The sequence below is a fragment of the Denticeps clupeoides genome, chromosome 15 (genome assembly GCF_900700375.1).
Source record: "Denticeps clupeoides chromosome 15, fDenClu1.1, whole genome shotgun sequence".
NCBI classification, from domain to species: Eukaryota; Metazoa; Chordata; class Actinopteri; order Clupeiformes; family Denticipitidae; genus Denticeps; species Denticeps clupeoides.
This window is the reverse complement of record NC_041721.1, coordinates 17,076,589-17,090,169: the sequence shown is the minus strand read 5'-3', so window position 1 is coordinate 17,090,169 and position 13,581 is coordinate 17,076,589. Positions and strand designations below refer to the sequence as shown.

At 44.8% G+C, this 13,581-nt stretch overlaps 1 protein-coding gene across 5 annotated transcripts in view; it reads right to left on the bottom strand.

Moving 5' to 3' along the window:
* st6gal2b (ST6 beta-galactosamide alpha-2,6-sialyltranferase 2b) overlaps positions 1–13,581 on the bottom strand; it is a 24,385-nt gene extending 10,804 nt beyond the window's left edge. The window contains exons 1-4 of one of the 5 annotated variants that reach the window (XM_028954122.1): positions 13,343–13,581; positions 5,447–5,671; positions 4,440–4,803; positions 1,989–2,813 (exon numbers count right to left, since the gene is read on the bottom strand). In XM_028954122.1, coding sequence (XP_028809955.1) covers positions 1,989–2,813; positions 4,440–4,482 — 868 coding nt within the window. In that variant the 5' untranslated portion in view covers positions 4,483–4,803; positions 5,447–5,671; positions 13,343–13,581. Of the gene's footprint in view, positions 1–1,988; positions 2,814–3,644; positions 3,751–4,439; positions 5,189–5,446; positions 5,672–13,342 lie in introns of those variants that run through there. The other 4 variants (XM_028954126.1, XM_028954125.1, XM_028954123.1 and 1 more) reach the window with 4 other exon arrangements.

Sequence of the window (13,581 nt, the reverse complement as noted above, 5' to 3'; positions counted from 1 at the left end):
CCTCCATCAATTGATTCCCAATGCACAATATGATGCGTGTGCAAAGCAGCCTTCATGGGTTTGTGTTCTGTAGATGCAAGGCATGACACTTGAGGGCCTACTGGTGATTTGCATGATTTGTGCTCTTCACACTTCCAGAGAGCAATGCAGAACACAGCCAAGGAGAACTGGTGATCCTTGCATCACAAGTACGTACGTCATAATTCGCCAAATTGCAAGTCAAGACAAATAGTGATGTGATGAGACGTGCGGCTTTTGAAAACTTGCTCCAGGGCTTTGTCAACACTTACCCTTTAATAACTGAACCTTTCCCTTTTCACACCACGCTAGACAATGCCCGTTTCCATGGTTCCCATGCAAAATAATTACTAACACAGTTTGCTCATTATGTTATATTGATATTAGGGCTGAAACTCGAATGATTCGATTACAAAAAATCCTTTGCCTCGAGGCTTCGTTTAATTCGTCACCAAAGTCCAGCTAAAATGAAGATACCGGTGTGCGTAAAAGGCATAACATAACAAGGGTGGTAGTAGCCTAGTGGGAAACACACTCGTCTATGAACCAGAAGACCCAGGTTCAAATCACACTTACTACCATTGTGTCCCTGAGTAAGACACTTAACCCTAAGTTGTTCCGGGGGGGGGACTGTCCCTGTAACTACTGATTGTAAGTCACTCTGGATAAGGGCGTCTGGTAAATGCTGTATATGTAAATGTAAATGTAACATGTTTAAGTGTGGGACCATTTTATGCTGCGTGGACAACGTAGTGCGGGGTATACACTGTAAAACGGACCTGGCTTACTATGATAGTACTTTGTCAATACTGAACCGCACCTGAACCGAAAAAATATCCTCACTTCTCCAAGCGGACTCAGAGCTTCTACAAGGTATCATATTTTTATGATTGCTAACTAACATTAGAGCTTCTTAGAACGTACTTTATTTGTAATTATCTGTAGCTTGTGTTATGAGTCGATTATGACGAGGCATGATAAGATCTCACTCATGTAATTCATTCCTCCTCATCTCTCCCTCCCGCACGTCTATGGTCTTCCCTGCCCACACCCACACACACACACACACACACACACACACACACACACACACACTCACTGATAGGTTATATCTCAAAACACGCCTTCCCCATACACTCTCTCTCTCTCTCTCTCTCTCGCAAAAGTATGATTTATCCGAATACTCGATTAATCAATGAAAAAAACGACAGAATACTCGATTCCAAAAATATTCGATAGTTTCAACCCTAATTGATATATTGATTGCTGTGTTATGTTTTTAAGTCATGTTAAAATTAATACACTTAAATCAAATGTCTTGTGCTCTTTCCCACTCATTGAGACGGCATTCTGTTTAAATCATTAACACAGAAATAGTTTTTGAGACTTCAAACAATCTACAGGTACTATTTTTGAACTAGAGTTTGTTAGTGTCAGGTCAAAGGCATCCTCAGGATTTACATAACTACGACAAGAAAGAAGCATGATCTTTAAATATTTTTGCACTTGTGTAAAGAGTGACAGTGTGTGCCCCCTCATGACCTTTAAAAAAAAATAGTAGCTTTGCTACAAAATGTAATTTTGTCTTGCAAATTAGCCATATGAGGGAAATTTCAACACAAACGTTGTACCATTTACATCATTTACATTTACAGCATTTATCAGACAGCCTTATCCAGAGTGACTTACAATAAGTAGTTACAGGGACAGTCCCCCCCTGGAGACACTCAGGGTTACGTGTCTTGCTCAGGGACACAATGGTAGTAAGTGGGATTTGAACCTGGGTCTTCTGGTTCATTGGCGAGTGTTTTACCCACTAGGCTACTACCACCCTGGACTAATGTCTGACTAAGATGAACTCAGGGCAACAAGGACGCCAAATCCTGGAACCACTGAGTTGTTCTTCCTGTTCACTAAAGCCATCAATCAGTTAACAGATTGCGGCGTAGACAGGGCACGCGAGAACTCACCGATCTCCTTTCCCAGGGAGGAACCGAGTATGGCTCCGGCTGACGTGACCACGGCGCAGCTCTTCAGAGGGCCTCCATACAGTTTCTCCAGAGGTGGGGGGGGGGCCAGCTTGTCCCACCCAAACTTGGAGAAGGGCTGCTCGGTCCCATTGAGAGTCGCCCCGAGCGACTTGCTCTTCAACTGGCAGAGCAGTTTGTCACCACTCAGCTTGGTTGTACGGCTTCCTGTGTAGGTCACTTTGTGCCTGTTGATGTCTATGTACGCCTGCATGGCCGACTTCAGACGGGGACTCAGCATCTGGAAAGTCGCGTCCCCCTGCCTTAGTCGGCTGAAAACTGACCTGAACCTGGAGACAAATAATCCTTTGAAGTCCCCCAGGTCTTTCTTGCCCTTGCTCTGATTAATATACTTCATCCTCAACTTCTGCCAATGCTCAAGCCTAGACGGGCCCAACACTGATTCCAATTTGTTCTTCTGCTCTTCACTGGCTTCACTCACAAGCCAGGACAACCTGGACCCCCTGAAGAACTCCCTTGATGCCTTTATGTCTTGTCCAGCATCCCCAGTTAGGTCCAGTTGTGCAACCGGGCTGAGGTCTAGGTCCCTAGGCTTGGGGTGGACTGGCTCACGCCCAGCACTGAAGAAGGAAGTCAAGTGACTGGTGCCAGCATGGGAAAGCAATATGTAGTTGCGATGTTCGTGGGCATCCATGAAATAAGAGAAGAGGGCCAGAAAGAGCACCACCCACCCGAGCATTCCCAGCAGCACAAACTGCTTCCACTGCTTCATGGTGGGTGTTCTCCAGCTCCACCCCACCAAAACATCTGAAAAAGAGGGTTTAAAGAGAGACATTAAGACATAATGCCCAACACAAAGACATTTCAAGATCCTATGATATGCTTTCTGTTCCTCTCTCCTAACCATCATTTGCCCTGTTCTTACATTCCAGTCTATGGGATGAATTATAAGAATTATAAAACACAAAGAAACAAAAGTAAAATTATTTGCCGGAAAGCGCCAGTGTCTCACGACGTTTGTCATGGGTTCAACCCCCGAGGGAAGTAGTAGCAGAGGTCAATGCGAGCGCCTAGCTTGATCCGGAGGGGCGCGTATTGTGGCAGGTGGCAGCAATGGGTCAAGTGTGCTTCTCCTATTTGATAACATTTCCGAAAACTCAAACCATCCTCATCTGGTGAGTAGGAAGAATGAAACTACAGAACCAACACACGCGGGAGAAACTTACTTACTCCCAGAATCTCTCTCTCTCTGGAATGGAAAGATATCAACATTAATATGACATATACAAGTTTTGTGCCTCCTTTTGAGTGTGCGAATGACAATCAGTGTCACTCAACTTAGACTAACCCTCATAAGCTTCTACTAATTTTGATTGGTCTCTGAATTCCACTTCTCGCATAACAACTCCAACGACGCAAGAACCTATAATAAAACTGTTTTCAGGAGAAGTAACCTGCGCCAAAGCTGGAACTTTTTGGTCGATTAAGTAACATCGCAACTTTGCCTGGAATGCAGTTTTTAAATTCCTCCAAAAGCAACAACTCTGTCATTGGGGCAGTGGGGCAAATCCTGAGCCGCCAAGGTGCCACTGAGCTCCCTGGGTGCATTTCATGGGTGACCACAGCTCACACACTCACCGACTGGAGCAGAAAACCGTGTGCCACAGGAACCAGATAAACTGGTGCTGTAACAGTCTATTGCTTCACACCCTGAGAAACTGGACTTTCAGTTTTGCCGGGAAACCTGTCCAAAATAAAGACTCGTTTGAATCCTTATCGTAGGTGGTAAGACTAATAGAAAAGTCCTCTGCAGTCTGAAGTAATAGACATTTTACCAAACAGAAAATTAATGAAAGGTAATGTACAAAAATACAATGAAAATGTAACGAAATACACCAGTTTCTACAGACAACTGTAGTAACTCACGTTTCAAATGTCACCAAAATCTCCTTGGTGAAAACTAACAACATGAACACAAACACAAGCCTGAGAAAAAGGGAGACGTGGACCAGGCCCTATTCCGCTACGTAGGAATGTAGTCCGTTCGGTGTGGTGAAAAAAAAAACGGCCAAATCTCTGCACCGCTGGTGCACGTGGAAAAGAAAAAAACAGCAGAAAAACACAAATTTGTTACGTCCCAGTCTAGTGGTTATAGGGACATAAACAAGGACTGCCTTGAATACTGAATAATGTAAAAAATTATCTGTAACAAGACTGTTTTTTGTTTTTTATTTCTTATTTCATACGCATTAATACTTCAAAATGACAGTGTTGTTTTTTTTAACCTTTTTTTTGGGGGGGTAGGACACGTTTCGTCCCAAGTCTCAAGAAAAATGTCTGTCAAATCTGCACACTGTAGTTAGCTGGTTTTTAATGAAAGCGCACATCACACACCGCCACAGAGAACAACATTTATTTTCCATGCTCACACACCTCTATTCCACGTGCTGCTCCCATTTCCACACTCCTGTGACATGGAACAAGAACAGCCCACGGCATTTCATTTTCCTTTATCATCATTTTGGTTGGTGTCCACGGGTTCAAGCCAACGAAGGCAAAGGTCCCATCACAGGCGAGCTCCTAAGCAGTCCGGGTTTAGAGGAGACTCACCCACAGCCGCGCCACTTCTGCCTCAGACGCTTCTCGGCGTGATCTTTATTCTTTGTTGTCGTTCTCCAGGTGGACCACATCTCCTTTCAGCTGCCATACCTCTTACTGACTGAGCCTGTACACGCCCGACACGAAGCCAAGGGCGTCGCACGGCTGACGGATCCGAGTCACCGCCATCAAAGCAGCGCTGTTTTCCAAAGAGGAAGTACAATCGGTCTTAGCCGGCACGCACGTAGCAGCACTTTGACCCTCTACTTCACTTTTTGTTTAAACTAACCTCTTCCTGGTTCATTTAGGCAGAGAGTGAAGAATGAACACATGGCAGAAAAACAAGCTCGACTTGAACGTTCTGTCTGGTATATTACATGTCTCGGGCCGAGACATTCCTGTGGGTGTCCACCTTGACATGCACAACCACAAGCTTATTTTCATGATGAGCATGTTTCTCTAGTTTCCCTTTGTGATGCGCTTAACTCAAGTGAATACAGATCCAGTGTAGGAATCTGCATTTGTTTGCAACTCCATGGAAACTTTTGAAACAAGGCATCTCGACAGTAACAGCTCATGTGTAAAAGTGTCAAAATGAAACTACTAAATTGAATAATTTAAATTTTTATTGGACTTTGGACTGCATGTGTGTGTGTGTGTGTGTGTGTGTGTAGTAGAGAGTCACAGATAGAAAGACCATCTGAACAAACACACACACACACAGAAAATAGGAATTCAAAGACAAACAGACAGCGTTTGTTCACATGCATTGTGCACCGAGATCCAAACTGAAGGCCAAGTTAAATGATAACCAGCGCTTCACCGCCGGGGACGGTAATTACCTGGCTGGACAGCGCACAGTGGGAGTGAAATGTGGAATGGAAAGAAGTCAGGAGTCAACCGGCAGGCGGAGAGTCCCTGTCAGGCCCACTCAGACATTTTAGGCACGCGAAGCATGCCTTCAAAGGGCCCTTTCATCTGCGTCAGCCACCCAGCGCCTCTCGGCCACACGCTATGCTGAAATAATCACCTCTGCGAATACGTGCTGACCTGCAGTGGGACCAGAGCTTCAAATGAGAGAAGGAAAAAAAACGCAGCATCCATGAACTACAAAGTAATGAAGGAGACATTGTGCACCTAATCCCATCCCCGTTATCGATGAGAAAGGACTATAACATTTCCTGCACACTCTATAGTAAAAACAGGGCTGGGGTTACTTGAGGGGTCAGCCTTATACCATGCACTTTACTGTACAGGGTCGCACCGATGAATGAGACCACACCACAGCAGTTAATGCAAATTGGAGAAATGGCAACCCTAGCCTTTCCAAATGAATTCCAAATCTGATTTAAACAGAGTTGAAGGAATCATAATTCTCAAACATTTTCAAACCAAAGAACCGATTATAATCTACAGTCAGATGTGGATTTATGCTGAACACAGTTTATCTAAATGTTACAAATAATCAATGTATCATTTTATAATGATCAGTATGTTATTTATTGATATGACTTTCGTGGCATGGAAAATTCAACTAGGGTCATGACAACACAACTAACAAACTATTCATGCACCTGAGGTAACAAGGGACTGGTAGTAGCCTAGTGGGTAAGACACTCACAGATGAACCAGAAGACCACAAAGTCACAGGTTCAAACCCCACTTAGTAAATGACATCTGATAAATGCCATAAATGCCATTGGGTGACATTTCACCCAATTTCTAAATGGCCTAATAATAAAGATGGTGATATTCCTCTCATGACTTTCAATGCATGAATAAGGTAAATGGCTGTCTTAACAGACGTGATGTGCAGACTGTATACGGCATGAAGTCATCTAATTTTTTTGATATACATAATGACTTGGTATGTAACCATACCATACAGTGCCGCAGTACAGTGATATAGTCGCCAGGTGCTGAGCACCAACAAAACCCATCAGTGTGGCTCTAATGTAATATCACTAGAACCGGCCTTACAGTACTGTAATAAAGTTCCACACTAGAGTCCCAGGGCCAGGATTCCATCGAATTATCCATAAAATAAGAATGAGACTCTGTATGTGTATTTTCTGTATGTGTTAAAGCAAAGCGTTTCGGGTGATGGGGGCTGTTCAGAGCAATCGAATAGGGATGCTGGAATTGTCCACACTCAAGACAGCATGTATTTGGCCAACCTGGCAACACTGCTGCTCATCTGCTTTCGATGCGAATGTTTTAGTTGCAAGCTGTGGCTGCTGCGTCAGAGTCATTATCCGTAAAGCGCAGGCTTCCTCCTGCTCGCTTAAACGTGCTTCCTTCCAGAGACCAGCTGGGCATCTGAAAAACCAACAGCTGACAAAATGAGCTGCAAGGCATAGAGGAAGGAGATGCCATAAAAAACCTTTCAAATCAACGACAAGTCATTTTCGCTTTTAATTTTCAACAGTCCTCTGCTATGAAACAGAAACCAACTGTGCATTTGTCGATCCTACATTGTAACCAAATAAAAAAGATGCAATATTTATGGCGCTGAGTTAAATTTTGAGTTGTATTCATGATATATTTCAGTTCTGCAGACTGCCACTACCAACCTGAAAACAATTCCATTCAATCACGGATTCTTCAATGGTTTTTTGCGCTCTTTTTGGGTAGTCTTAAAAAAAACTAAACAAAAAAATTGCTCTAAATGTTTTAATTAATGTATCAAAAATATATACATTCAGCCATAAGAGAAAATTGTTTTACTTTTTTGATCTTCCCCATATTCTTAATGCAGACTTCTGTTGTAATGCCAGCTGGTGAAAAAAAAAAAAGAAAAAGAAATGGGGACTGGGGGCTTCAGGGCTGGACAGGACTTGAACGAGTCCTCTGTCTTCGTCTTCACTGTTCCCTGTCCGGTGACCCCTTGCCGATGGCCCCTGCACGCAAGGCAGCGACACTTTAATCATTGTCCCCTGCTGGCTGCGTGTCTCTTTAGCACAGCTTTCACTCTCCCTCCCTTCCTCCCTCCCTCCCTCTTTTTATCTCCCTCCCTCTCTCTGGCCATAATTGCACAAGTGTGAATGTGCTTTCAAAATGACTGGCGCTCGCAGCGCTGAGTGGGAGGGAGGCCGCTCTGGTGCGCCTGAAACAATGGAGGGATAGACAACAACCAGGCGAAATGGCAGCGTCGAAATTAGAGGATATAAATAAATCACCTGCCTCCCCTGTGCTCCGAATCCCTCGCTCGCAGTCTGCTCACAGGGCTAAAGCAGAAGCCCAGTCCATGAGAGCAGTGCTCAGAGAACATTTCTTTCATTCCGACCACAAGCAACAACTGCAGCAATCACACTGCGGTTGCCAGATAAGAGAGAGAGAAAAAAAAAGCAGATTTGAGGAAATAAGGCAGGAAAAAGACACACAAACTCTGTGACAGTTAGTGGCAGTTGCACGCATTGTATCAACATTTCAATTGTTCACAACTGGTTCATAGAACCGGTTTTAACGCCTTAATCTTTTTTATTGGCACTACGCAATGTGGCCATAACAGTTAAAAATAACCGAAAGGCATCTTTCATGCTGCCTGAGGGCCGGATAACAAACCAGCCACTCCAAAAACAGACACCTACAAGACTGTCAGCTCATGGCCTACGGGCCAGATGCAAGACAATAGCTGTCAGCTGGAATGAAAGAGTAGTTGTATTAGCAGACATGCATTTCTGCCACCTCTCGCACCCACGCCGTTCATCAGCTCTGGATCAGCACCACAGTCAGCTCCTCGCCACTATTTGGATTGATAGCTTGATGTTTAGTAATGCAGTATCTTCTTTGGAGATCTCCCAGGAAATGGAAAACAGTGAAGCACAAAACAACATTTATGGGTGTGTCCATGTTTGTTTTTCATTTGTTATACCAAAAGACAGACAAAGAAGAAACCTATTCATTATTCAGAGGTGTGTGCTTTTTATGGCAATGAAGGATCCCTACAGCTATTGATGGTTACTATTATTATTATTACATAGCTCGGTCTTCAGATGAGGAACCATATACAGTATGAATGCAATTAATGCCATCAGTCTAAAAGAAAAAGGTCCTTCAGCGCCACCAGCAGAAGATCCCCAGTCCCAGGTCACAGTGCATATGCACAACATGTGCCATTTCAAAAACACACTGCTTAATAATGCACCAGTGAATTTAGACGCCAGACAATAGGTACCACACCCTGTTTCAGAAAAAACACAAGTTCACTGGTGGATGAGGGCGCATCGGGCAAAAATGAGAAACAAATTACCAAAAACTCGGCACACTGAGGTGCGCACATCATAAGAGCTCATAGAATGGGAGTCTAGACACACTGATGGGTCTTGGAGGTGATAACATATCCCTGCACGCTGTCCAGAAATCCAATTCTGGGCTCTGCTTTCTGGTGTTGCTGAGAGGGTCAATAGGGGGGGATCATGTTGGATGTAGTAACAATATACACCAGAAACAGCCACACAAACGCGGGGTTCGTCCCCCGGCCTGACATGATGACCTCACAGAGGCTTTGGGCAAATAAACAGAGCATGCTCAGAAATGTGGCTGCTAAAACATGTTTCATCTACGACTCCAAATCTGCTCAGGAATCACATCACAAGGCAGGCACATTGCCCACATGTCTTCTGAATGCCCAAGAATGTCCATAAATCCCGGTGTCACTGTGTAATCAGTGCTTGTTCGGATTCTACCAGTCATTGTGCTACTGCAGCAAAAAAGTCTGAATTAAATGTTCTGTTTTCTATGCATTTGGCAACAATATAACCCCCCCATCCCCATTTGAAACTGTTTTGCAAGATAATAAATTTAATCTCGGCCTAAATCTATGAGTCAATGAATAAACTTTATGGAATAAACTTAAAATATTCTTTAGAATTGCTTTATATCTGTTCAGCTCCAACAACAATTCTCTAGAGATTGGCAAAGAATTTTCCCACAGTGTACATCTGCAGCTGTTTCCATGGATCACTGCATTTGGAATTTGTATCATGAGTACTATGTACAGTGATGCAATGCAAAAAAAAAAACATTACAATTTCATATGCAATTATTTAATGTATTTACAACTACTCTATCACAGTCAGTCTAGTTATCCTGAAGTCATTTCAGGTGAAAGCTTAACTGAAACTAGGACAGTACTGACAGTACTGTACAACCACATCAAGTGATTCAAGGAAATGTCTGATTTAGATAAACTGCATGGCTGAAGCTGTTTGAAACGACTCATATGAACCATACAAGGTGTGTGTGTATATGTATGATTCATACGAGTCGTTTCAAACAGCTTCAGCCATGTAGTTTTTCTGTCATTTTCTTTAGTAAAGTTGCTAATCACTCAGGAATCACTTGTTGTGGCTGATACTAGTCACAGACAGATACTAGTCTAGTCACAGACTATTTTCATCCCCTAATTTATTTACATTTATATCCTCTAACTATATAATATATATATACACATACATACATACACACACACACAAAATGTGTGGATAAAAATAGTCAGTGACTAGACTAATATCTGTCTATGACTAGTATCAGTGACCAGTATCTGTCTGTGACTAGACTAGTATCTGTCTGTAACTAGTATCAGTGAGCAGTGTCTGTCTGTGACTAGACTAGTATCTGTCTGTAACTAGTATCAGTGAGCAGTGTCTGTCTGTGACTAGACTAGTGTCTGTCTGTAACTAGTATCAGTGACCAGTGTCTGTCTGTGACTAGACTAGTGTCTGTCTGTGACTAGACTAGTATCTGTCTGTAACTAGTATCAGTGACCAGTATCTGTCTGTGACTAGACTAGTATCTGTCTGTAACTAGTATCAGTGAGCAGTGTCTGTCTGTGACTAGACTAGTGTCTGTCTGTAACTAGTATCAGTGACCAGTGTCTGTCTGTGACTAGACTAGTACCTGTCTGTGACTAGTATCAGTGACCAGTGTCTGTCTGTGACTAGACTAGTACCTGTCTGTGAGCAGTATCTGTCTGTGACTAGACTAGTATCTGTCTGTGACTAGTATCAGTGAGCAGTGTCTGTCTGTGACTAGACTAGTATCTGTCTGTAACTAGTATCAGTGAGCAGTGTCTGTCTGTGACTAGACTAGTATCTGTCTGTAACTAGTATCAGTGAGCAGTATCTGTCTGTGACTAGACTAGTATCTGTCTGTAACTAGTATCAGTGAGCAGTGTCTGTCTGTTAACTTGGTCAAAAACTGGGTTGCTTCCATTGAACTATTTAAAAGTGATGCGTTACCGTCTACTGGAAGCTCAAAAATAAAGTACAGAAACGCATATAAACAACTGTTCAAAATCATATGTATGCTCAGAAAATTATTTTTATAATTCTGCCCTTTTTTTACTTACATTATTAGCCCAAATGAATGAAACAATTATTGGCTTGTACAGAATCAGTGAGCAGTCTGTGTGGGGGACTAGTACCTGTGACTAGTATCTTATTAAAGTGAAGTGATTGTCACATATGATACACAGCAGCACAGCACACGGTGCACACAGTGAAATTTGTCCACTGCATTTAACCCATCACCCTGAGTGAGCAGTGGGCAGCCATGACAGGTGCCCGGGGAGCAGTGTGTGGGGACGGTGCTTTGCTCAGTGGCACCTCAGTGGTACCTTGACGGATCGGGATTCGAACCGGCAACCTTCTGATTACGGTGCCGCTCCCTTAACCGCTAGGCCACCACTGCACCTCTGTAACTTACACAATGGAGGTTAATAGTCATTTCAAACTCGACAAATCTGCTACCTTCCCCACTGCAGCAAAAGTATTGTCATAAATGTCTTTATTGCACAGCAACTGTCTGAAAAAAAAACCTATCCCATCCAGCAGCAGTCTGGCCAAAGCTACTTCCACCATCTTCAGTTGTCCATAGACCAGATGATTTCAAAGCTGCAGGTTCCTCTGGATATTTAACCCCGGAGCTGCTTCACACGCAATTTCCCTGTTACTAACGACGAGAAGACTCTCTGCATAAGGAAGTGGTGCTCCAGAAACACCGTCGCAATAACTGGCCTGTGTAAACACTGCACTTTGTTCCCGTAACCGGTGTGCAGGGAAAGACATTTTCATTTCCCCGGTAAAACAGTAAAAAAAAAAACGAGTTCAAACTCTGCAGCGGAAAGGACAGGGGACGGTGCATCTGGGAAGAGCACCAAGCCCAGTGTGAGTCTGCGGGCTTTGTTCTCAACGCGTGAGGGTGCCGGATGGAACAATAGTCAAGGTGGTCTTTCACCAGCCTGTGATTTATCGGTCAGGGAGCAGAAATGTAAAAGGAAAACGTGCGGCCAGAGGGGACTAAGATTGGGTTCTGCAGCGGAAGGTAAAAAGAAGTCAACAGGCCGATGTCCTGTTCCCGTTCTATGCCATTTTTACAGCGAATCCCATTAAGTGGTAAACAAAATAAAATAGATGAGTATATAAATTGGAACTTTGCCTTTGCCATTGTAAAACGCTCTTCTAGGGTGACGGTGCAGATGCCGGAGCAGCTGTTGGCACCTTTTTGCCGAGCCTCCAACAGCTCCTCACCGGTTCCTCCAACAGGTTCCTCGCAGCCTTCAAATGAGATCCAGAAATCCCATTCATGGACGCAGTCTAATGTTGGTCTAGGCCTTACACCTGACTCTCGGGCTACTCTGCCTCGACCGCACCGCAACGAGGAAGGAACAAGGCCATTAGATGTCGGCTGCACGCGCCCGGCGACCCCGTGCCAAACCCGCTGCGGGCAAAAGAAGATTTTTACCAGGAGCCCAAATTTGGCCGTCGTTAAAGATCTGGCTGATTAGCTTGCAACAGAGACAGGATCCAACCGACGTGAGCTCATTACCGGCGAGGCTTAATACGATCCTGCGATACCATTCTGGTGCCCTGCGAGGTGGTGCCCTGCAGGGGCAACATCCAGATTATTACCCTCCCTTCGGATTTAATGAGTAGGAAGAACAGATGCCTGCCAGTCAAAGATGGAAAGAAAGGAAGGTTTCTGGGTGGACGTCCACTTTCACATTTCCCTCCGCAGACCAGAGGCGAGATGTGCCGAACAGGACGATGCATATAGGTCATTCGGTGAAATGTGCTGGTGATGAGAGAAGAGCGGGCCGAGGCAGGGGGAGTGATGGAGTGTCAGATGGCACGGTGGCTTGTAAGAAAACTACTTTACTGAGTCTGTGCTAGACTAGATGGTGTCCCCTCAATCAGGGACATGTCGCCGCCGCCCCCCACACTTCAATTAATAATCAAGCAAGAGCACTGTTCAAGAATCTTACCAGATCTTGTCAGATCTTTTGTCATTCAGAAATCCTTAAGTTGCTATCATTTACAGCATTTACCAGATGCCCTTATCCAGAGCGACTTACAATCAGTAGTTACAGGGACAGTCCCCCCCTGGAGAGACTTAGGGTTAAGTGTCTTGCTCAGGGACACAATGGTAGTAAGTGGGATTTGAACCTGGGTCTTCTGGTTCATATGCCAGCGTGTTACCCACTAGGCTACTACCACCCTACCAATCCGTTCTTATTAATTATAACATAAGGTGATCAGCATGACAGGGCTCACCTACGTAAACGCGTCGCTGTGGCGGTTTCCACGAAATCAGAAATAACGGGGGGCTCTAATAACGGGGGGCTGCAGCACCGTCCCGGTAACCCTCGCAGGAGACGCGACTGTCACGCGCGACGGAGCGGCGACACAAAAGGGACAACGCGAGCCGCACGAGCGACGACCCGGGGGACGCCTTACCTGTCGCGATCACGCCGACGTCGCGCACGTGTGCTCCGTGTCCCCGGGCTGGTGCGCGGAGACGCGGCCGCTCATTGCTTTGTTGTGGACGCGCGGGGCTGGGCTGGGCTGGGCTCCGCGGCGCGCCGTGGCTCCGCTCGCTGGATGTACGAAGGGGCGGGTCGGTGGTGCCCGAGATCAATTAAACGGGGACTGTAGTATTATGATGACGCCTCCCGACCACGCACACGTACACACAC